The following is a 26553-nucleotide window of genomic DNA, read 5'->3' as shown; positions in this document are numbered from 1 at the left end:
ATAAATATGTATTACATACAATAATGTTACTAGAATAAAAGCCATATGAATTGTTTTTGACAGGAGATTATCAAAAGAATGTGTATAATAAAATAATGAGTGTTGTTTAGAATTCCTTTGGAGAAGATACCAAAGGTCAGAGGTTATGACAAGATTACAGCAACCAAAGGTCAGAGGTTATGACAAGATTACAACAACCAAAGGTCAGACTTTATGACAAGACACAGCTGACTAGTATCGTGGATCATTACAGATTGTAACCTATAGCCATGGCAACCCTCATCAATAAAGTAAGTGTTCATGAGAACACCATACAAAAAATACCACTGAAGTGATTGTGTTGATTTAAATTTATCGAATGTAGGTTTAGATAAAAGAGGGGTTAACACAGATATTTATGCATACCCTGTAAAATCACTGCTAGGTCTATAGTACAAGAAGACGTACACGGTGAAATGCTTAAAGGTCATACGAAACAATGTCCTGCATATTTTGGGTTGTATACGGAAATGAGTTCAGCTGAGCAACATTAATCAGCCTGAAATAACATTTTGGAATTTTTACGCAAGTTGGAGGCAGCAGAGTCTTTATATACGAAGATGAACTTCAACTAGCGCGGCTTATCTCCCTTTGCTTATGACGTCAATAAGACCCACTCGCTACATTCAGTTCTAATATTTAAATAGCCGATCATGTCTTATGCTGCGTAATTTTTAAGAAAAAGCATTGTCTTGACTAAAATTTTGCATGAATATATGATTTTCATACCAGACGGTGTGTGTCTTTTAACATCCTGTTGCAAGTTTGCAAGATTTTTGCATGTTTTATCCGTGTAATTTATTGACATCCTTCTACATTCTAATATAATGAAAAAGAGGGAGGAAAAAACAATGGCCATAGAGCAGAACTTCTGTGCTCGAGTAATATATAAATATAGAGGCTGTCAAATAGCATTACAGTTGAATAAATTTCTAACACAAAGATATGATTAGTTAAATTTCCAATAATTTTTTTTAAGAACGATCAGAATAAGAGCACTATCGATTATCGATCGGTAGAGCACTATCGATTATCGATCGGTAGCACGCGCATAAAAGTAAAGCTGGATTCGATTGACAGTGGTGTGTGAAAGTGAAACTACACCTAAGGATAAATGATGTCATTTATTTACTGTTTATTCAAATGAAATTATTCTATGATATCGCTACCTCGCCTTCTCCTCTCACAGTTATTCCATACTCCTTCTTTGGTTTTTTCCTTTCTCATTGACCCTTTCTCATCCCGTATTTTTTTTTTTACCAAAGTCGGAACATTAACACATAACAATGTACTATGTGCCTTTTTCTATATCGTAATAATTTAAAAAAGTTAGCCTCAGACTTTAAACGCAATTCTATATAATGTATATGTAGTCCTACGTTTTTGTATGTATTTACAAATCAAATTTTCTAAATTTTTATCAGTTTATTTCAACAAAGATTAAATTCTGCGACAAAGAATGTTTAACTGTAAAAATATTTGATTCTTAAAATTGTTTAGGTTCAGTCTCGCAAACAAAGGGCAATGGGGGCATGGGTTTCTTTTCAACGGATCATCTTATGCACGCACTGTATGAGTATTTTCAAACTGCAGTTACTCCATCAAACTGTTATAGAACTATCAGTACCGTAACATTACAGTACAGGAATATTCACGTGCATACTTGTAATGCTGGTTATTTTTTAAAATCACGTTTCTTGTGACAGCAAAAGTACGATGATGTCGTCATAAACCTATTTCTCTATATCATTTTCATGAGTTCTTGTGTTTCAGATTGCAGAAGTAAGCATTCAAATACGCGACTTTTTATAGATCAGTGTTTACCAGAAACTTCAATATCCCCGTGTTTCTTTAGGGAAAAGGGGGGGGGGGTACATGTATCATATACGTATAAAAAAAAACAAGCAAGGAGATTGTTGTTTCTAAGGTATCAATTTAAAATACTCAGTAAGTAATCTTGGTTGGAGCGAAAAATATTGATTTCATCAGGGTTTTCACCAGGATCATCTTACTATGAATAGCTCTAGTTTTCAGTTGCTGTGCCCAATTAACGATAAATTCAAATAGAGTTAACTTCTCTTAAGAATCAGATAGCTCATCTAAAATCATAATCACATTTATATCCACAAAAAGACTAACATTAAGTCAATAAAATATGGTAAAATTGCACTGGATCTAACGCGTTGTTTACATCAATGGGTCGTTGTGACGTCATGCAAACACAAAATCAAGAACGATAAGCGGGTAACAGATTCTTCAAGTGGGCAAGTTTAGGCCTTTATTTTTCCGTTTAGCAAAAGCTAAATTATTTTTACCACACGTAAATTAACATCATTTCATACCAATCTTTATGTTTAAAAAGTAAAATCCTAGTGTTACGAACTGTTTCGTATGAACTTTAACCTCTCTATTAATGTCTTACATATGATTGTGTGTTGATTTTAGTTTTTGAACGAAGGATCAAATATTGATGTCTTAATTGTGAATGTGTTGTTTTTATGAACATTGATGCTTTGTCTTTATATACAATAACTATCATTTTATCGCTTGGTTTTAGAGTATAGGATCAGACATCGATGCCTTGTCTTTAATATAAAAAAGTGATTTTGTTTGTTTTAGAGTGTAGAATCAGACATTGATGTCTTACATGTGATTGTCTTGGTTGTAGAACACAGGGTCAGACATTGATGCCTCGTTTTCTTCCTCCTTCTGTACGGAGCTGGATGAACAGATGTTGGTTGCCATGGAGACACTAGAGAGGCCTCAAAGGTCACAGAAAGGTCAGCATAAGGGTTATTATGGATTTGCATATAGATATTACAGAAATTGTCAATATTGAATATTGAAATGAAATTAATTACTACAATGAAACTTGACTAATCCAGATGTTGTGTATCCTGAAGTCTTGCTTCATACCATGTTAACTTTTAGTCCACTTAATTCATTTGTTTGAAATGTTGTCTAACCTGAGATATTGTCTATTTTGGCCATTTTCTTTGCAACCAGTGGTACACGGCTTAAAAAGTCTTACTACATTTAAATGGGCCCCTTGGGAATTGGGATTGGGAAATTTTATTACATAATGTTTTCAAGAGAAAAACACTTATGATGAACAGAATCGATCTTTTACTAACTTTTAACTATTCAGAACTGTAAATTAGAGAATAGATCATAATTAATATACCGTAAACTTATTACATTTGGCTGTGTATTCTTTTTAGCGGCTTTGGCCGAACGCAGCAATTGCTAAATCAATAAATTCAATTCGGTAATTATTGGAGTTCGGTTTACTTACAACTACCATGTTGAAGAGAGACATTAGATCTGATTGGTTGGAAAAATTTCATGCATATTCATAAATATTTAGACTGCCACATTTTAGATCTCGTGAACCCCGTAAAATTAGGCCACGCGCGGATTTTGTAAACTCTCCATTATCGATGTTTACCGGTGTGTATTGACTTGAACACTTCAAAAAACACTTTTATGAATTAATAAACAGTCATAAAAATATGCACATAAATCATGTAGATCAAAAGTTAACTTTATCCTCTTTCCAAATATATAAGTTTTGTTTTACATAACGATAACAAAACATTATTTTAAAGATGTTGAAATGAAGTGATGTGAAATTTTGTTAAATTCTTAATGGCACACGGTGATCAGCGCGGGCTGCTAATCAATTACAAAGCTAAATGTCTTGCGCATATACAAGTAAATAAAAATAATTATGAATAAATGTGCTAAATCAACTTTATACTAACTTATTCAAAATTCAATATCCGCGAAATGCCGTACATGCTATATATATGGTACATTTTAATTACAGTAATAAAATTTCTTCAAAGTTTCTTAAAATTTTGTTCATTTCATTCAGATGTCCCAAACCTGGCCTTGTTTCTTTTTTACCAAAACTTTGAACAAATTAACTTTGTGAATCCATTTTTGTGAAAAAGGAGTCTTGATGTTGAGAATGGGGCCTATATTTTGCCCGACACAAGGGAAGTGGAAAATCCCTGTTTGAAGTTTTTTATTACACTCATTCATGAGAAATTATCATTCATTACTGATTGGATAATTCTGTGTTGACCTGCTTCACATTTCAGACAAAAAGATCAGAGCTGTATACTGACTGGTTAATTCTGTGTTGTCCTCACATTTCAGACAATAAGATCAGAGCTGTATACTGAATGGTTAATTCTGAGTTGTTCTCGCATTTCAGCCAATAAGATCCGAGCTGGCCTGACATCAACACCAGGATGTGTGACCCCGTTACCAAGACGACAGTCCCAGCTGATGAAGTCCCTGTTCACCCTCCAGAGTCCCCTAAATGACAGCTTCCTCTCCCCCTTCCCGTCCCAGAACAAATCCTCCAGTACAAAGAAAGGGGGGGGGGAAACCAGACCCCCTCCACAGCAGACAGCTCTGTTAGACTCAGTAGAGGGGGAAAGCCCAACAGAAAGAAACCAAGGAATGTGTTAAATGAAATTGTCAATGACAAAGTAAAAGAAGATGGAAGGGGTGTAGAGGAAGAGAAGAGTGTGATTGATCTTGATGTGATAGGTCAAAGGTCAAGGACAGAGGAAAATACTTGTGACGTTAGTTCTGAAACACAGGAAAGGGTTGCTGAAAATCAAGAGATGACGGAAAATGCTTATTATCATACTGGTGAGTGTGATGATTTACTGTAGACAAACTTTTTTCCACAATAATAATTTGGCGGAATCTCAATTTCTGTTTAATCCGCGGGTATAAAATTATTTGTATTTTGTAGTTTCTCACGATATGCCTAACATTTATGTACGTTGAGTAAATTTCTGCGGAAAATTTGTGACCCCGTACATAGCGTAAATTAATACCATGTGGAAAAAAGTACTTCTACAGTATTCAAATCTATGACAATAAATGTGAGCCAATTCTTAAGAGTTGATGTAAGTTTTATACATGAAAATTTCTTAGGCTGGAAAATGAAAATCAATTATTTTTTGATTGTCAAATTTTAAATACACTAACATGGAATGGCAGTTAGTGTCTCAAATGTGTAATAAATGAAAGAACTAGTCTAATATATAGAATATCATGTAGACATTAGAAGCTAAATAGTTGATGCTTAATGAGTAAAACAAATACATATGTAGATATTACAAGCATTAAGTATGTAGTTCTATATGTATTTTCATTGTCTACATTTCTTTTAGACAGATGGAGGTTTGACAGAAGACAAGCTGTTATTAAGTAACTGGGGACTTCCTGAGCCTGTGTTAAAACAGTACACAGATAAGGGGATCACCTCAATGTTTTCCTGGCAAGCAGAATGTCTGTGTTTACCCGGGGTTCTAGGTGAGTGAAATTGTAATGAATTATGGATATAACTCAATCAATATGGATATTACTCATAACCACTAACATTGTTTTGAGTAATCTAGGCATAGAAAAAAAGATAGTTTTTGCTTTCCTAATCAATGATGATTTGTAGTGGCAACATTATTTTTTTTTAAATGCCTTTAAGAATACCAGTATATAAAATTTCAGTTTTTGTCACTTGCATGAAAATTTCATTAAGGCCATATAAAATTGAAATCTTGGTTCTCAGGCCCGCGCGCATCCGTTTTTAGGTAGCCGCATTGCCGATTTTATTGTATTTTTGAAAAAATAAAAAGTTGGTATTATGGAGCCCAATCCGAGAAAAAAAATTCTGACCTCATTTGTTCGTAGTTTAGTATACAAATATCACGTTCAGTACATTTACAATGAGATTTTGGCTACTTCGTTTGAAAATACATTCGTAATTCGAGGACATTACCTACAATGTTTACACGCTGTTAATCAATGGATAAAGCAGAAATTTTAACCAGAAATGAAAATATATCTATGATTAAAAAAATTATCTTTAAGTTAAAGAAAATTCGGAAATTGGAATTAAAAAAAATATCTCCCTCATCTACTTTTTTGCCAACAAAATGAAAAATAAAATGCCCCCTCCCTGTATCTTTTTTGCAGAGTTAATTTTGTTATTTCTGTGTAATTCTAGGGAATTAAATTTAGATCAGCCCCCAATAAAATTTAAGTTAATTTGTTTTTTGAAATATATTACACAAATCCAGCTCTAAAGTCCATTCAGGAGAATCTGATCTTTGTTAAACACGTGACCACTAAAACATCAGTTGGGATCAGGTGCCTGATAGAGTTAGCATCACCTTCCATGTGCTCCTTGTTATGATCAGATATTATTTACTTATTGTGGGAGGTAACCTGGTATACTCAGCCCCCCAACTATTGTTCTGCAGAGTTATCTATCTTTGTTATTTCTGTGTAATTCTAGGGGGAGGTAACCTGGTATACTCAGCCCCCAGGGTTTTCCATCTTTCTTTATTTCCGTATAATTCTAGGGGGAGGTAACCTGGTATATTCGGCCCCGACCAGTGCTGGTAAAACAATGGTGGCTGAACTCCTGGTTCTGAAGCGAGTCCTAGAAACAAAGAAGAAAGCCATCTTTATCTTACCTTTTGTGTCTGTGGCCAGAGAGAAGATGTTCTATTTACTGTTCCTGACATTCATATCAACAGGTAACTAGGTCAGCTGCTAATTTTTTTTTTACAAGTAGGTTATACTGTAGATTCCTTATTTTTTGCCAGTACTTATTACCCCAAAATGGCTATTAGAAACAATTATCCCATGAGAAGACTGTTGATCAAGACATTTTTCATGGATTTAATCACCAAAAAAAAATGAAGCAATGGAGTACTTTTATTTTGCTAATGGTGTTTCTCGTGAAATTTATGCAGTAAAAAATTCCTTGCATATAAGTACAAATTTACAGTAATTGCTCTATGTATATGTAGATCTCTATCCTTGGAATTCTCTACTAAATCTTAAATCATTTTAATTTTTGTTTACAGCAAGTGTTTCAGGATGTGGGGGGTGGTAGTGAGTGGGTTTATGGGGAGTTGCACTAAATCTTTTTATTGTTTTTTTACAGGGGAGTTACACTTAGTCTAAATCTTTTTATTGTTTGTTTACAGCAGTTGTTCCAGGATGTGGGGGTGGTAGTGAGCGGGTTTATGGGGAGTTACTCCCCTCCTGGGGGGCTTAGTCAGGTGGACATAGCAGTGTGTACCATAGAAAAAGGAAACGGACTGATCAACAGACTGATGGAGGAAAACAGCATCAACAAGCTAGGTCTGTTGTCATACAGCATCAACGAGCTAGGTCTGTTGTCATACAGCATCAACGAGCTAGGTCTGTTGTCATACAGCATCAACAAGATATAAATGGGTGTTTAAGATATGGAAAGTTCAACTCATGTTAAGAGGGCTGGGTGGTTCAGGTTGGGGCCATTTTCAGACCACTTTGATCTGAAGAAGAGCTTCTTGGAAATATATATACAAAAAATGATCAAATTTTAAAACTTTTTTTTGTTTGGCGAATGATAGTTGACATCTTAAAAGATATTATATCTGATGGTTAATTTGACTTCCCAGCCTCTTTAGTTTGACTCCACATCTAGAATTAAAATTATATTATTTAAATTAACTTTTCTCACCTGTCCACCAGGTATTATAGTGGTGGACGAGTTACACCTTGTAGGAGACCAACACAGGGGCTACCTGTTAGAACTGATGCTCACCAAGATCCGATTCCTCAGTCAGAAAAAGTTAACAAAAACAACCGACACTGAGGATTCTGGGTAATGAACATGGACTTTGCCAATTATTTACTTCATGGCAAAAATAAAGTACTAACACCATATGTTAACTGATTACATAATAGTTCTTTTCAATTTTAGTTTGTAAATTTCAGACTTTTGAAAGAATTTACTTTTACATTGTCTTTTTTTAAGCTGTACAGAAGGAGTCCAGATTGTAGGTATGAGTGCCACCTTACCTAACCTTGACCTTCTGTCTCACTGGCTGGACGCCACGCTCTACCGCACAGACTACCGCCCCGTACCTCTCACGGAGTGTGTCAAACTGGGGGCAGACATCTTTGATTCCAGTCTACAGAAAATCAGAGAGGTGGATCTGAGAGTGGTGTGTAAAGGGGATACAGATCATGTGATTCCATTGTGCTTAGAAACATTGGGTGGGGGACACTCAGTGCTTATTTTCTGTCCGACAAAGAACTGGTGTGAGAAGTTGGCAGAGACCATTGCCAGGGAGTTTTACAACATTCTGAAGAAAGGTGAGGATGAAAGGAAAAGCTTGTTTTCCTAAGTGGTATGTACAATGTATGTGTCCTAGACTGTCTCGATAATGGGTCAGAGGAACTATCTATATGTTATCAAGGTTCAGTGTTTGATAAATTTTGGTTTACTTTGTAATTTCTGCTTTACTCTGATTAATTCATCTTTACTCAGTGATGATTTCTATACATTATTGACTTCTGTTTTACATTGTCAGGTCCTGAGACAGACTGTACCTCCCCTCTACCCCTGAACAGACCCTCCCTGATGGAGGTCATAGAACAACTGAGGAGGACTCCTGTGGGGTTAGACTCTACCCTGGGGAAGACCGTGCCGTACGGGGTGGCCTATCATCACGCAGGTATTGTGATTGTCAGTTGATGCATGTTTCACATCAGATTGCCTCCATCAAGAATTGAAAGAGTGTTACAAATATTTTGCCAATTTTGGTTATTGTTTTAACAAAGTAAATGGTGAAGACTACAGCAATTATCAGTATTTATCAGTAACAGCTAAAATTATCAGCAACAACAAGAATGATGACAGTAAATATCAGTATTAATTGGCAAGGACAGCACAGCATCAGTAATAATCCAACATTTTCAGTAATATTCATGGCACTTCTTTCATTTGAGTAGTGTAATAATCATATTTCAAATCCACTATTGACAGATATTTGTGACTCGATCTTGCAGGTTTGACCTTTGATCTTTTTTATTTGACCTTTGATCTTTTTGATTTGACCTTTGATCTTGCAGGTTTGACCTTTGATGAGAGAGACATTTTAGAGGGGGCCTTCAGACAGGGGTCAGTTAAGGTCCTGGTAGCTACCTCCACCCTGTCCTCCGGGGTCAATCTTCCTGCCCGCCGTGTTATCATCAGGACCCCGATCTTCCACGGCAAAACCATAGACTTCCTGACTTACAAGCAGATGATTGGTCGAGCTGGAAGAAAGGGGGTGGATACACAGGGTCAGTGTATTTTAATATCCATCACTCATATGATGACTGGCTGATTTTTTTTTTGTAGTAAATTGCGCAATCTGTAAAAAATTTAGATCTCTCCAGAACAACTTTGCCAATGTTAATCAAAAAAAAAAATTGAGTTTGATGCTCAATAATTCTTCTCAATAAAATGTATATAGAGCTCAATTAAGTTTTTTTTACTTCAAATTTCTTTATCCCATGGATAGAACCATAATCATCATTCATATTTTATTTCTACTATATTGATTAACAAATATCATACAAGTTACATAGGAGTTATAAATTATATCAATCGATAATACAGTTCAAAATGCATAAACCAATGAGAAAAAATTTCTGTCTACACAAACTTGAACATCCTCTTTACTTTTAACTTCCAAGCAGCCAAGTCATACATGACATATAATCTTTTTTTAGAGTTTTGAAATTGACATTCAGTGTAAGGTTATACATTCCATCATATATAATGTTCAACTGATATTGTATATCATCTCCACCAGTATTTTACAGTTTGTTTAATTTTATATTAATTCTCTGCCTAGAGGCAATTATATACAACACCTAACATTATTGTAAAAATGATCATAAAGAAACAACACAGTTTATTCCATAACAATGTTAATCCATTAAAGATGATTGTATACAATTTTTACACATAGTTTCTTCCATATAATTACTTCAATTGGTCATGATTAAAACAAACATGGTATTTAATAATTTACAGTTATGGTGGATCTTTTACATGTATTTGATTTTCTTCACTTTAACATTGCCACTCTCAGCCACAAAGAGGTTGTCTCTGGTGTCTACACATAAACCATGTGGAAGCTGTAGATCATAGTTATCAATGTAATGGAGGAACTGTCCATCCTGATCTAGGATGTGGATACAGTTGTTTTTAAAATCTGCAGTCAGGATCTGACTCTTGCTGTCTGTTGTGATGCCGTATGGATCAAATGATCCCTTGTTAGTAGAGGGATGACCAGTGTATCTAAATCGGAGTTTCCCTGCCTGATTAACCACCACTACTGCACAGGCTCCATAGTCAGCCACACAGATATCCAGGTTCCTGTTCTCACTTATGTATTTAGTACAGTCACCAGATGAATACAGAGGTTTACCTTCACTATCAAACTGAATGGTTTGTTGCTCTGTGGAGCCAGAGTAACGGACAACTTTATATTGTTCTTCTTCATCACTGACCATGGTAACCAGGAGGTCACCAGAGGAGGTACTACAGACATTGTAAGGTATCCACCCCGTAGTCTGATCACTTCTTGTATCTGGTCATTCTTCACTATGTTTACAGTTCTTGTATCAGGGTCAGTATAAACTAGATCTCCACTCCTTGTCACTGCTATGTCACGTGGTGTGTTCCCTGACTTGGTTTGGATTGACTTCAGTAGTTTGCCCTGGAGGTTGTAGAGTTTCATGATTTTGTCATTTCCACGTGTCCAGATTTCTTCATCACTGAGACAGGTTACACTGTTTAGTAAGTTATACCCAGTGTCTATGGTGGTGATGAGCTCTGGTTCATCAAGCAGTGGTTTGACTGGAGGACAGGATACAGCTTCTGGTGTCTTCATTGTGTAGCCATGTTCTTCTGTTGTAATGGATAATGCTGACAGAGAACCAAACATTTGATGGAGCTGTTCTGTGTTGATCTGATGAGGAGAGAAACTTGGTAATAAAACGTTTACTTTAGGAGGCAAACTTCTGAATTCAGCATTCCTGGATTTGTATGCAGAGGTAAGGGAGACATCATTGTAGTCCAGTATTTTCCTCAGATCATGTATGTTTTTTTTTAAATCAGAAGTAATCTCTTTGATTTCATTTTCCTGTTTTTTTAGAGCAGCCAGATGTTTAGATTTCATCTCATCAATTTCAGATTTCTGTTTGTTGACAATGATGTTAATTTCTCTGTGCCAGTCTTCTCCTTGTTTGGTGACAGCTGTTGTCAGTTTCTCATAATGTTTCTCTAAGTTTTCTTTTTCAGAGTTTAAATCTAATGCAATTTCTTCATATATAGGAAAGATTGTTTTCTCTAGTTCTTTAAGTCTTTTTTAAAATACTTTCTTTTAGAACTGAGTTTCTGCAGAGCATCAGATAAATCATGTCCTTTGTGTTTCCCAGAGGAGATACAGGTAGAACAGACAGGAATGTCACATTTCTCACAGTAAAGTTCACAGTGTTTCTGGGTGTGGTTTGTACATTTTGGGTAGTTAGGGGTAGAAGTTCTGTGTTTGTATGGTACAACATTGTGTCTTTTGGACGAATCAAAGAGATGTTTTCCAACACAGACTATACAGAGATTTACATGACAAAGTTCACAATGACTCTGTAATGCAGCTTTTTGACACAAGTCACAGAGGAGGATGTCTTGGGCACTGTAACGGGGGTCCATTTTAGGGGTCTGTCACATGATGAAGGCAGTGCTGTAATATAGTGTATTAATTATCACTTTGACTTCATAAAAAGAAAGATTTTTATATAAGCTCAAAATTGACATGAATTAGTAAGTGTTGATAGGAGGGGATACATGATTATATACAGTGATAACACGCAGCTCTTTATTGCTTTACTGGATCAGCACATCAAGACATTTATAAATTATATGTCATTTTTTATAAGAAAACTTTTTAAATTTTTAATCATTTTTTAATTTTACACAAATTCAGAATCGTAAAATAATTATTGAGTCTCACCTGTTATTACAAGATGGCTGTCCTGACTACATAATAGAGACTAACAATCAACTTCCTGGTCTTGGTTCTAAATTTTGACCTACTTTCAGTTCACATGATTTAAATACCTGTACATGCACATGATTGAGGGTATTGATATCATTTAGCAATTTCAAATTATATTTGGCCTAAACTTGATTTGAAAAATTTTATTTTCTATATACCTGTATGTATGATGTTGACAAAAAAGTAAATTTGGAAAAAAAATATTTACTTGTTTAAAAATACATTAATTGTTCTGAAGATAAGTTTTTTTTAAATCTCTCCTGTAGAAATATTGATTTTACCTGATGTATCTACCCATGAACAACATTTTGATCAATAAATTGATATTACTGTTATTATATCTTTATTATATATATATTATTTGTCTTTAAAAAGAAATAGGAACTTTCTTTAATGCAAGAATTTAAATTGTAGACTGATTTGGTCTGCATGTACATATACAAATTACAATTTTAATGACAAATATCCTTTTGTCAATTCTTTAAAAAAAAATTCTTGACTTGAAATTTCAAAAAAAAATTCTCTTAACTAATCAATTTTCACAGCTTATGATAATTTAAAAATTTTTTTGATGGGTCCTTGAAGTAAAATTAGTACACATTCAAATATTACATTGTAAACAATGGTAAAATTAAAATCATTTTTAAAAAATGATTTTAATTTTACAATGTAATATTTGAATGTGTACTAATTTTACTTCAAGGACCCATCATATACAGCTGTACTCTTTGTAACATGTTTGTTTAAGGAGAAATATCATTTTTATAGTAATTAAATAATTCATTAATTACAATACACAATTATAGGTGAGAGTATCCTGATCTGTAAGCCCAGTGAGAGAAGTAAAGCCGTGACCTTAGTACAGTCTGAACTGCCACCTGTCAGGAGTTGCCTGATCAAACACCAAGGGAAACAACTCAGTTCTAGCATGAAAAGAGCCATATTAGAGGTTTGTGATGCAGCCTGATTCCATTTGTTATTGTGAATAAAAACGGTAGCAAAGAAATGGTTAGCTTAGATAGTTAAATTTCTTTTGACGTGTAACAATATTTTTATGTTGATTGTTATTGGATTTAATCTAAATATTATCATAATATGCTAATAAATTTTTAAAAAACATTTTCAAAGTTAAATTAAATTCTGCAGCAGGATAAATTTTCTAGACAGTCGGCAAAGGACAATCATAATATGTACTTGTTCAGGGTGTGAAATAGTAATTATTATCTAATAATTTCATTTATAGCAGTGTCAGTGACAGTTGTGGCAGTCTATGCCTCCTATTATGTATTATACATTATTTTGTGTGTTTTATTGATAGTTGTCAGTTATGTCATTATTTGTGTGTTACAGTGGCTGCAACATTATTGTTGACAAACCAATTGTGTAGAATCGTCCATGTATCGTGCATGATTGTTCATGTAACGTGTGAGATCGTGCGTGTATCAGACTCAGTCATTTGCAATTTTAATCCTGCGTGATTGTGAGTTTAGAAGCCTGTAAAATTGTAAGTTTTTATAATAATGATAATATGTTAAGGACTGGAAGCATTCATTTTGCTTGGTGTTTTTTTTTTAATATCCAAATGAAGTAAATGAAGCCCGATTAACATATAAATTGAAAGAAGAACAAGCTTATTACCGATTGTAAAAATCAAAATCAAAAGTTGTACAGTATTATGTTCTCGTCAAATAGCACGACATTTTGCTTTCATCAGTGCTTCAATTTTTTATTTTCTGATGTAAATTATGCTGATTGAAAATTGTAGTAGGATATTTTAAAAATTATTAAATAAAAATACACATTTCTTACATAGAATATATTGATTCTTAAGGCATACATTATTATGTATTCGGTGAATGTACATGTACACGGCATGATTGTCGGGGTCCAGTTCTCAGTGTTTATATCTGGAGTTTTAACTTTTAATTATTTAAATAATTTTTGCAAATAAATGATTTGTAAAATAATTGCTGATTTTCAAATGGAAACATGAATATTACTCATGATTCATTATCATGTTTGGCTCATTTAATAAATCTTATAGATAGTTTTCGATTGACCAAGAGTTACTTCCCGTTGGCCGCCATATTGGAGGTCCAAATGCTCATATTTCTTCATTGTTCAACCTATTAAAAATTTTTATATTTGCTATTTTGAATAAGAAATCATTATTTTTCTGAAGTATATAAATTTTTGGAAGTCTCCTTTATATAACAGAAATTATGTGATAAAGATTTTCCACCAAATATTTCTGCTATGTTTTCTTAAACTTGGTAAAACAAAGAGAGAAAATCACTGAGTCGACTCTCAGTATGGCGGCCAACGGGAGATAACTTTCGCTAAATTCAGGCCTATCGAAAACTATCTATTCCTCCTTAATTTCTGCATTTTATGAAATCCAATTTAATCAAAACTCACAATCCACCTAAATTTACATCTTCCGATAGAACAATAAAAGAAAAGTTTTCTTAAGTTGGATAAAATACGTAAATATTTATTTGTAATCTAAAATAAATCATTCCTCAATGTAATTCTATTTAGTTCCAGAAATATATAGCAATTTCTGTTTTTTAAGTTCAACTTGGTGAAATAATTTCAATCATTATATGAAATCTAAAATATGCACAATCAAACATTTTCAAGTATTAGAGCTTCTTTCGTATATTGTTTTCAAAATATCCATTCCTAAATATTTTGAACTATTTTGCATGAAGAATCGTGTATTTGTGTTAAACTTTGCAATCGTGTAAGATCATGTAATGTGTAGAATCGTATGTGTGAAGGATTGTTCGTATCTCATGTTTATACATAACTGTATACATATAGTTATCAGTGGTTTCATTATTTTATGTGTTATTTTATCAGGTCGAGGAAACTATTTTCTGTGACGTCGGAATAAATTTACATGTTAAGTGAGGAACCAACGTGACTGACAAATCGACCAATCAGCTCAATGAGTTGCATTATTGTCTACTACAAAAATACTACACGTGTGTTTCTAAAAGGCCAATTTTTTAAATCGCACTCGGAAAAACGTGATGCATTTTTCAAGCATTTTACACACTTAAAACAATATGAACATCATTATATACTGATTCCATGCTCACATTTATATAAAAATGATTTACAATGATAAAAATTAGGGTTTTCTGCACTCCATTGTACAAGTCCATTTGTTGACAGCTTTCCCCGTGCGATATAGCTGTACTGTCAGTGAAAAGTCAATTTCACGTGACTATTCCTTGGTCCAAAAACAATCAACTCTGAGGTGTGCTCACGTATTGTCAATGTTTATAACGTACACAACCTCGAAATACCGGTATATGCTACTCAAGTTCTTAATGTGCATGATGGTTTATATAACAGGTAAATAATAAAAAAAATCAAACTTAAGAATTTTTTTTCATAAAATGCAAGTTTTAATTTCTTGTAACAAATAACTGAGCAACAACTTCATAAATTTAACCAGTTACATGTCATATTAACGAATATCGAGTTCAAAAACTTGAGTCTTATTTACTAGTGAAGACTTTGTGAGCGGTATTTCACAGTTCTATTTAACAAGGAAAACTTACTTTGTTTGTTAATGTGAGCATGGGGAATCTTAATAAGTACCCAATCTTCGTATTTTTCATAATAAATTTCAAAAAAATTGTTAGCTGACTTTCCTGCAGTCGTTTGAAATTGCGTCCTAAAATTCCCTGAGCCACTTGTTTGTAGTAAAAACAAGCAAATTCAAAGAATTGTGGTCCCCCGCTTTTGGTGTCTTTGTGGGTGAGATGTTATCTTTATGAAATATTCTGTGTAATATGAACATCCTATCATATGTCATTTATTTAGAAAGTAACTTTGAAGTTGATTTTTTTAATGATGAAAACCTTATTCTGACCATTAAAAAGTTATGGCCAAAGTAAAAAGTTTTTTAAAAGTAGGTCAACTCCAAGGTCAAGATCAAAGGGTCAAAATTGTTGATATCCAATGAAAGGTTTTCTCACAAGGATTACATATGTGAAGTATGAAAGCCCTAGCCCTTACTGTTCAAAATTTATGGTCAAGGTTAAAGTTTTTTTTATAAGTACGTAAATCTTTAAGGTCAAAGTCAAATGATCAAATTTGTTGATATCCAATGAAAGGACTAGCCACAAAGAATACATATTTAAAATATAATAGTCCTATATTTACCGTTCAAAAGTTGTGTTCAAAGTTGAAGTTTTTTTTAAAAGTAGTTAAAACTCCAATGTCAAGGTCAAAGGGTAAAAGTTGTTGGTATCCAATAAAAGGTCTTTTCAAAAGGAAAACATATGTGAAGTACGACAGCCCTAGCCCCCACCGTTCAAAAGTTATGGTCAAGGTTAAAGATTTTTCATAAGTACGTGTATCTCCAAGGTCAAAAGGTCAAGGTTGTTGATATCCAATGAAATGCCACAAGCAATACATATGTGAAATATTAAAGTCCAACTATCTAATGGTTAAATGTTGTGACCAAGGTTAAAGTTTTTAAAAAGTAATAAAACTTCAAGGTCAAGGTCAAAGGGTAAAAGTTATTGGTATCCAATGAAAGGTCTTCTCACAGGGATTACATATGTAAAGTACAAAAGCCCTAGCCCCCACCGTTCAAATGTTCTGGTCAAGGTTAAAGTTTTTTTTCATAAGTACGTAAATCTCCAAGGTCAAAAGGTCAAGGTTGTTGTTATCCAATGAAAGATTTTGCCACAAACAATACATATGTGAAATATGAAAGTCCTAGTACCTACTATTCAAAAGTTATGGCCAAAGTAAAAGTTTGAAATTTTTGTGTAAAAGTGGGTCAACCTCCAAGGTCAAGGTCAAAAGGTCAGATTTGGTGATACTCAAAGAAAGGTCTTGTCACAAGGAATACACATGTGAAATATGAAAGTCATAGCTCCACTAAATCAAAAGTTATGGGCAAGGTTAAAGTTTTTGTTACGGACAGACTGACGGACATACGAATAAGATTTAATGTCCCCCCGCTTTCGCTAAAGCGGGGGACAATAAACATGTAGTAGACCATCATGCTTTTCGGCTCATTCACTGGATTGGACAATTGTTTGCTGTGAGCACCTCTGCGCACAATCGTAATAATATCCATTTAGGTAGTTTCCTCGACCTCTTTATACATTATACAGACAGTAATGAGTGGTTTGGCGGTGTCTGTGACAGATGTGGCGGCCTATGCCTCCTGTACTATGTTATATCTATATATACATTATACAGATAGTTGTCAGTTGTGTGGCGGTGTCTGTGACAGATGTGGCAGCCTATGCCTCCTGTACTATGTTATATCTATATATACATTATACAGATAGTTGTCAGTGGTTTGGCGGTGTCTGTGACAGATGTGGCAGCCTATGCCTCCTGTACTATGTTATATCTATATATACATTATACAGATAGTTGTCAGTTGTGTGACGGTGTCTGTGACAGATGTGGCAGCCTATGCCTCCTGTACTATGTTATATCTATATATACATTATACAGATAGTTGTCAGTGGTGTGGCGGTGTCAGTGACAGATGTGGCGGCCTATGCCTCCTGTACTATGTTATATCTATATATACATTATACAGATAGTTGTCAGTGGTGTCGCGGTGTCTGTGACAGATGTGGCGGCCTATGCCTCCTGTACTATGTTCTATCTATATATACATTATACAGATAGTTGTCAGTGGTGTGGCGGTGTCTGTGACAGATGTGGCAGCCTATTCCTCCTGTACTATGTTATATCTATATATACATTATACAGATAGTTGTCAGTGGTGTGGCGGTGTCTGTGACAGATGTGGCAGCCTATGTCTCCTGTACTATGTTATATCTATATATACATTATACAGATAGTTGTTAGTGATGTTGCAGTGTCTGTGACAGATGTGGCAGCCTATGCCTCCTGTACTATGTTATATCTATATATACATTATACAGATAGTTGTCAGTGGTGTGGTGGTGTCTGTGACAGATGTGGCGGCCTATGCCTCCTCTACTATGTTATATCTATATATACATTATACAGATAGTTGTTAGTGGTGTGGCAGTGTCTGTGACAGATGTGGCAGCCTGTGCCTCCTGTACTATGTTATATCTATACATACATTATGCAGATAGTAGTCAGTGGTGTTGCGGTGTTTGTGACAGATGTGGCAGCCTATGCCTCATGTACTATGTTATATCAATATATACATTATACAGATAGTTGTCAGTGGTGTGGCGGTGTCCGTGACAGATGTGGCAGCCTATGCCTTCTGTACTATGTTATATCTATATATACATTATACAGATAGTAGTCAGTGGTGTGGCGGTGTCCATGACAGATAAGGCAGCCTATGCCTCCTGTACTATGTTATATCTATATATACATTATACAGATAGTTGTCAGTGGTGTGGCGGTGTCTGTGACAGATGTGGCAGCCTATGCCTCCTGTACTATGTTACATCTATATATACATTATACAGATAGTTGTCAGTTGTGTGGCGGTGTCTGTGACAGATGTGGCAGCCTTTGTCTCCTGTACCATGTTATATCTATATATACATTATACAGATAGTTGTCAGTGGTGTGGCGGTGTCTGTGACAGATGTTGCAGCCTATGCCTCCTGTACTATGTTATATCTATATATACATTATACAGATAGTTGTCAGTGGTGTGGCGGTGTCTGTGACAGATGTGGCAGCCTATGCCTCCTGTACTATGTTATATCTATATATACATTATACAGATAGTTGTCAGTGGTGCAGCGGTGTCAGTGACAGATGTGGCAGCCTATGCCTCCTGTACTATGTTATATCTATATATACATTATACAGATAGTTGTCAGTGGTGTGGTGGTGTCTGTGACAGATGTGGCGGCCTATGCCTCCTGTACTATGTTATATCTATATATACATTATACAGATAGTTGTCAGTGGTGTTGTGGTGTCGCTGACAGATGTGGCAGCCTATGGCTTCTGTACTCTGTTATATCTATATATACATTATACAGATAGTTGTCAGTGGTGTGGGGGTGTCTGTGACAGATGTGGCAGCCTATGCCTCCTGTACTATGTTATATCTATATATACATAATACAGATAGTTGTCAGTGGTGTGGCGGTGTCTGTGACAGATTTGGCAGCCTATGCCTCCTGTACTATGTTATATCTATATATACATTATACAGATAGTTGTCAGTGGTGTGGTAGTGTCTGTGACAGATGTGGCAGCCTATGCCTCCTGTACTATGTTATATCTATATATACATTATACAGATAGTTGTCAGTGGTGTGGCGGTGTCTGTGACAGATGTGGCAGCCTATGCCTTCTGTACTATGTTATATCTATATATACATTATACAGATAGTTGTCAGTGGTGTGGCGGTGTCTGTGACAGATTTGGCGGCCTATGCCTTCTGTACTATGTTATATCTATATATACATTATACAGATAGTTGTCAGTGGTGTGGCGGTGTCTGTGACAGATGTGGCAGCCTATGCCTCCTGTACTATGTTATATCTATATATACATTATACAGATAGTTGTCAGTTGTGTGGTGGTGTCTGTGACAGATGTGGCGGCCTATGCCTTCTGTACTATGTTATATCTATATATACATTATACAGATAGTTGTCAGTGGTGTGGTTGTGTCTGTGACAGATGTGGCGGCCTATGCCTCCTGTACTATGTTATATCTATATGTACATTATACAGATAGTTGTCAGTGGTTTTGTGGTGTCTCTGACAGATGTGGCAGCCTATGCCTCCTGTACTATGTTACATCTATATATACATTATACAGATAGTTGTCAGTGGTATGGCTGTGTCTGTGACAGATGTGGCAGCCTATGCCTCCTGTACTATGTTATATCTATATATACATTATACAGATAGTTGTCAGTGGTGTGGCGGTGTCTGTGACAGATGTGGCGGCCTTTGCCTCCTGTACTATGTTATATCTATATATACATTATACAGATAGTTGTTAGTGGTGTGGCGGTGTCTGTGACAGATGTGGCAGCCTATGCCTCCTGTACTATGTTATATCTATATATACATTATACAGATAGTTGTCAGTGGTGTGGCGGTGTCTGTGACAGATGTGGCGGCCTATGCCTCCTGTACTATGTTATATCTATATATACATTATACAGATAGTTGTCAGTGGTGTGGCGGTGTCTGTGACAGATGTGGCGGCCTATGCCTCCTCTACTATGTTATATCTATATTTACATTATACAGATAGTTGTCAGTGGTGTGGCGGTGTCTTTGACAGATGTGGCAGCCTATGCCTCCTGTACTATGTTATATCTATATGTACATTATACAGATAGTTGTCAGTGGTGTGGCGGTGTCTTTGACAGATGTGGCAGCCTATGCCTCCTGTACTATGTTATATCTATATGTACATTATACAGATAGTTGTCAGTGGTGTTGTGGTGTCTCTGACAGATGTGGCAGCCTATGCCTCCTGTACTATGTTATATCTATATATACATTATACAGATAGTTGTCAATGGTATGGCTGTGTCTGTGACAGATGTGGCAGCCTATGCCTCCTGTACTATGTTATATCTATATATACATTATACAGATAGTTGTCAGTGGTTTGGCGGTGTCTGTGACAGATGTGGCGGCCTTTGCCTCCTCTACTATGTTATATCTATATATACATTATACAGATAGTTGTCAGTGGTGTGGCAGTGTCTGTGACAGATGCGGCGGCCTATGTCTCCTGTACTATGTTATATCTATATTTACATTATACAGATAGTTGTCAGTGGTGTGGCGGTGTCTTTGACAGATGTGGCGGCCTATGCCTCCTGTACTATGTTATATCTATATATACATTATACAGATAGTTGTCAGTGGTGTGGCAGTGTCAGTGACAGATGTGGCGGCCTATGCCTCCTGTACTATGTTATATCTATTTATACATTATACAGATAGTTGTCAGTGGTGTGGCGGTGTCTGTGACAGATGTGGCGGCCTATGTCACCTGTACTATGTTATATCTATATATACATTATACAGATAGTTGTCAGTGGTGTGGCGGTGTCTGTGTCAGATGTGGCGGCCTATACCTCCTGTACTATGTTATATCTATATATACATTATACAGATAGTTGTCAGTGGTGTGGCGGTGTCTGTGACAGATGTGGCAGTCTATGCCTCCTGTACTATTATATATCTATATATACATTATACAGATAGTTGTCAGTGGTGTGGCAGTGTCTGTGACAGATGTGGCAGCCTATGCCTTCTGTACTATGTTATATCTATATATACATTATACAGATAGTTGTCAGTGGTGTGGCGGTGTCTGTGACAGATTTGGCGGCCTATGCCTCCTGTACTATGTTATATCTATATATACATTATACAGATAGTTGTCAGTGGTGTGGCAGTGTCTGTGACAGATGTGGCAGCCTATGCCTCCTGTACTATGTTATATCTATATATACATTATACAGATAGTTGTCAGTGGTGTGTTGGTGTCTGTGACAGATGTGGCAGCCTATGCCTCTTGTACTATGTTATATCTATATATACATTATACAGATAGTTGTCAGTGGTGTGTTGGTGTCTGTGACAGATGTGGCAGCCTATGCCTCCTGTACTATGTTATATCTATATATACATTATACAGATAGTTGTCAGTGGTGTGGCGGTGTCTGTGACAGATGTGGCAGCCTATGCCTTCTGTACTATGTTATATCTATATATACATTATACAGATAGTTGTCAGTGGTGTGGCAGTGTCTGTGACAGATGTGGCAGCCTATGCCTCCTGTACTATGTTATATCTATATATACATTATACAGATAGTTGTCAGTGGTGTGTTGGTGTCTGTGACAGATGTGGCAGCCTATGCCTCCTGTACTATGTTATATCTATATATACATTATACAGATAGTTGTCAGTGGTGTGTTGGTGTCAGTGACAGATGTGGCAGCCTATGCCTCCTGTACTATGTTATATCTATAATATATACATTATACAGATAGTTGTCAGTGGTGTGGCAGTGTCTGTGACAGATGTGGCAGCCTATACCTCCTGTACTATGTTATATCTATATATACATAATACAGATAGTTGTCAGTGGTGTGGCGGTGTCTGTGACAGATGTGGCGGCCTTTGCCTTCTGTACTATGTTATATCTATATATCCATTATACAGATAGTTGTCAGTGGTGTGGCGGTGTCTGTGACAGATGTGGCAGCCTATGTCTCCTGTACTATGTTATATCTATATATACATTATACAGATAGTAGTCAGTGATGTGGCGGTGTCTGTGACAGATGTGGCGGCCTATGCCTCCTTTACTATGTTATATCTATATATACATTATACAGATAGTTGTCAGTGGTGTGGCAGTGTCTGTGACAGATGTGGCAGCCTATACCTCCTGTACTATGTTATATCTATATAAACATATACAGATAGTAGTCAGTGATGTGGCGGTGTCTGTGACAGATGTGGCAGCCTATGCCTCCTGTACTATGTTATATCTTTATATACATTATACAGATAGTTGTCAGTGGTGTGGCAGTGTCTGTGACAGATGTGGCAGCCTATACCTCCTGTACTTATTATATATCTATATATACATTATACAGATAGTTGTCAGTGGTGTGGCAGTGTCTGTGACAGATGTGGCAGCCTATGCCTCCTGTACTATGTTTTATCTATATATACATTATACAGATAGTTGTCAGTGGTGTGGCAGTGTCTGTGACAGATGTGGCGGCCTATGCCTCCTGTACTATGTTAGTGGCGTCCCTGGAGACCAGCTCTGACCAGACACAGGACATGATTGATGCCTGTATACAGTTCCTTCAGGACAACGAGTTTGTGTCTCTTCAGAAATCTTAAACAGAAGGTAAGCATAGCAGAGTCATTCTCCTCAACAGAAAACAAACATTATGCTTCTCAGATGGTTACATGTATGTAGTGTTTTCAACTGATTTTTCAATTGAATAATATCAAGGGTATTAACTAGACTAAAAGTAGGATAAAAAAGAATTTTTCTGTGTCATTTAATACTCATGAAAGTACATTGGTTCTTCATGCTCCATACAATTGATTGAAATATTATTCTCCTTGGGTAGATGAAATCACCTCACATTATTTGTTATAGATGGTACTACAACAGAGGATCGGTTTGTTCCCACTCAGCTCGGTGCAGCTGTACTAGCCTCAAGTCTTTCTCCAGATGAAGGTCTGACTGTGTTTGCTGAACTACAGAAAGCTAGACAGTGTTTTGTTCTAGAGAATGAGCTACACATTGTCTATCTAGTGAGTAATGTGTTAGACAGTGTTTTGTTCTAGAGAATGAGCTACACATAGTCTATCTAGTGAGTAATGTGTTAGACAGTGTTTTGTTCTAGAGAATGAGCTACACATAGTCTATCTAGTGAGTAATATGCTAGACAGTGTTTTGTTCTAGAGAATGAGCTACACATTGTCTATCTAGTGAGTAATGTGTTAGACAGTGTTTTGTTCTGGAGAATGAGCTACACATTGTCTATCTAGTGAGTAATATGTAAGACAGTGTTTTGTTTTGAAGAATGAGCTACACATTGTCTATCTAGTGAGTAAGGTGTTAGACAGTGTTTTGTTCTAGAGAATGAGCTACACATAGTCTATCTAGTGAGTAAGGTGTTAGACAGTGTTTTGTTCTAGAGAATGAGCTACACATAGTCTATCTAGTGAGTAATGTGTTAGACAGTGTTTTGTTCTGGAGAATGAACTACACATGGTCTATCTAGTGAGTAATGTGTTAGACAGTGTTTTGTTCTAGAGAATGAGCTACACATAGTCTATCTAGTGAGTAATGTGTTAGACAGTGTTTTGTTCTGGAGAATGAGCTACACATAGTCTATCTAGTGAGTAATGTGTCAGACAGTGTTTTGTTCTAGAGAATGAACTACACATTGTCTATCTAGTGAGTAATGTGTTAGACAGTGTTTTATTCTAGAGAATGAACTACACATAGTCTATCTGGTGAGTAATGTATTAGACAGTGTTTTGTTCTAGAGAATGAACTACACATAGTCTATCTAGTGAGTAATGTGTTAGACAGTGTTTTGTTCTGGAGAATGAGCTACACATAGTCTATCTAGTGAGTAATGTGTCAGACAGTGTTTTGTTCTAGAGAATGAACTACACATTGTCTATCTAGTGAGTAATGTGTTAGACAGTGTTTTATTCTAGAGAATGAACTACACATAGTCTATCTGGTGAGTAATGTATTAGACAGTGTTTTGTTCTAGAGAATGAACTACACATAGTCTATCTAGTGAGTAATGTGTTAGACAGTGTTTTGTTCTAGAGAATGAGCTACACATAGTCTATCTAGTGAGTAATGTGTTAGACAGTGTTTTGTTCTGGAGAATGAACTACACATAGTCTATCTAGTGAGTAATGTGTTAGACAGTGTTTTGTTCTGGAGAATGAACTACACATAGTCTACTGTAAACGTGGTTATATTGACGAGTTGAAAAATTGACGATTTTTTGTTTACGAAAATTGACGAGTGTTAATTTTGACGAAATATTTAATCTAGAGTTATGTATCTTTAAATTCACAGGGATACAAAGGAAGCGTCTGAATCACTAAAATTTAATTTTTGTACAGACCATCTTCAGTGTGTAAGATTGCGCAAACTATCTAAGTTTGTAAGATTTGATTAAATAAACTGCCTTCCTAATTGTAATTCGTTTTTATTACAAGCGGTCAATTGCCTGAGGTGACAAACTAGGTCAAACATGGCGTGATAATTACGCTAAGTTAGGCATGCAGTATTGGATAAAATGATTTCTTTTTAAAATATGTGCTTATATATCACTATGTTTTCATAACTAATTACAAACGATATTAAAAATAAGTTTGATCTAGTTTTTATAGAGGAAAGCCGAGAAAACTAAGCTTTAATGTTGTACAATGGTCAATGTCTGTATGACGCTATATATAAATTATGATGATAAGTTTGACGAGTGTAAATTATGACGAGAAAGGTAAAATCGTCAATATAGTAAAAATTAGCACATCGTCAAAATTTCCACGTTTACAGTATCTAGTGAGTAATGTGTTAGACAGTGTTTTGTTCTAGAGAATGAACTACACATAGTCTATCTAGTGAGTAATGTGTTAGACAGTGTTTTGTTCTGGAGAATGAGCTACACATTGTCTATCTAGTGAGTAACGTGTTAGACAGTGTTTTGTTCTGGAGAATGAGTTACACATAGTCTATCTAGTGAGTAAGGTGTTAGACAGTGTTTTGTTCTAGAGAATGAGCTACACATAGTCTATCTAGTGAGTAATGTGTTAGACAGTGTTTTGTTCTGGAGAATGAACTACACATTGTCTATCTAGTGAGTAATGTGTTAGACAGTGTTTTGTTCTGGAGAATGAGCTACACATAGTCTATCTAGTGAGTAATGTGTTAGACAGTGTTTTGTTCTGGAGAATGAACTACACATTGTCTATCTAGTGAGTAATGTGTTAGACAGTGTTTTGTTCTGGAGAATGAGCTACATATTGTCTATCTAGTGAGTAATATGTTAGACAGTGTTTTGTTCTGGAGAATGAACTACACATAGTCTATCTAGTGAGTAATGTGTTAGACAGTGTTTTGTTCTAGAGAATGAGCTACACATAGTCTATCTAGTAAGTAATGTGTTAGACAGTGTTTTGTTCTGGAGAATGAACTGCACATAGTCTATCTGGTGAGTTATGTGTAAGACAGTGTTTTGTTCTAGAGAATGAACTACACATTGTCTATCTAGTGAGTAATGACAATATAAGGTGACCTCTAGTCCCTCATCTGGTGTTAAATATAAAGTGTCCTCTGGTCCCGCTACAGATGCATCGTACAATATTAGGTGACAACTAGTCCCCGTACAAAAAAGGTGACCTCTGGTTATCCTTCTGATGTTAAATATAAGGTGACCTCTGGTCCCCCTACTGATGTACAATATGAGGTGACCCTTGCTATCCCTGCTGATGTACAATATAAGATGACCTCTGCTCATCCTTCTGATGTTAAATATAAGGTGACCTCTTGTCACCCTACCAATGTACAATATAAAAAGACTTCTGGTCAGCCTACTGATGTTCAATAAAAGGTGAACTCTGTTCCCCCTACTGATGTACAATATAAAGTGACCTCTGGTCCCCCTTATGATGAACAATATAAGGTGACCTTTGCTCCTTCTACTGATGTACAATATACGGTGACCTCTGGACCCCCTTCTAATGTACAATATAAGGTGACCCTTGGTCCCAGTACTGATGTACAATATAAGTTGACTTCTGGTTTTCCTACAGATTTAAAATATAAGGTGACATCTGGTCCCCCTTCTGATGTTAGATATAAGGTTACCCCTGATCCCCCTACTGTTGTACTATATAAGGCGACCTCTGGTCCTTCTGCTGATGTACAATATAAGATGACCTCTGGTCCTACTTCTGATGTTCAATATAAGGTGACCATAGGTCTCCGTACTAATGTAAAATATTTAGTGACTTCTGATCCCCTTACTGATGTACAATATAAGGTGACCTCTAGTCCCTCTTCTGGTGTTAAATATAAGGTGTCCTCTGGT

At 35.8% G+C, this 26553-nt stretch overlaps 1 protein-coding gene and 1 pseudogene across 1 annotated transcript; one reads left to right on the top strand and one right to left on the bottom strand.

Annotated features, from left to right (window-relative positions):
- Positions 1–111: 111 nt before the first annotated feature.
- Positions 112–23321, top strand: LOC134265093 (DNA polymerase theta-like). Its single transcript, XM_062747331.1, has 15 exons — positions 112–142; positions 177–290; positions 2708–2819; positions 4262–4414; positions 4543–4707; positions 5242–5379; positions 6429–6570; positions 7019–7218; positions 7594–7726; positions 7880–8220; positions 8439–8582; positions 8980–9192; positions 12764–12906; positions 22652–22826; positions 23085–23321. The coding sequence occupies exons 2-14, from the start codon at positions 270–272 to the stop codon at positions 22817–22819; spliced, it is 2073 nt and encodes a 690-aa protein (XP_062603315.1). The 5' UTR covers positions 112–142; positions 177–269; the 3' UTR covers positions 22820–22826; positions 23085–23321.
- LOC134265085 (uncharacterized) lies at positions 9428–11930 on the bottom strand (annotated as a pseudogene).
- Positions 23322–26553: the final 3232 nt, after the last annotated feature.

Source organism: Saccostrea cucullata, unplaced genomic scaffold, assembly GCF_032062105.1.
Source record: "Saccostrea cucullata isolate Sc308-1 unplaced genomic scaffold, CSIRO_AGI_Scuc_v1 ctg2176, whole genome shotgun sequence".
Taxonomy (NCBI): Eukaryota; Metazoa; Mollusca; class Bivalvia; order Ostreida; family Ostreidae; genus Saccostrea; species Saccostrea cuccullata.
Note: the sequence above shows the minus strand (reverse complement) of the source record. Positions and strands in the feature narration are given on the sequence as shown.

What these genes read in the sequence shown, in the direction of transcription:
- LOC134265093 (XM_062747331.1), top strand. Translation starts at nt 270, where the DNA reads ATGGCAACCCTCATCAATAAA. An exon ending in GCCTCAAAGGTCACAGAAAG is followed by an intron (nt 2,820 to 4,261) that starts GTCAGCATAAGG and finishes CTCGCATTTCAG; the next exon opens with CCAATAAGATCCGAGCTGGC. An exon ending in AAACAGCATCAACAAGCTAG is followed by an intron (nt 7,219 to 7,593) that starts GTCTGTTGTCAT and finishes CCTGTCCACCAG; the next exon opens with GTATTATAGTGGTGGACGAG.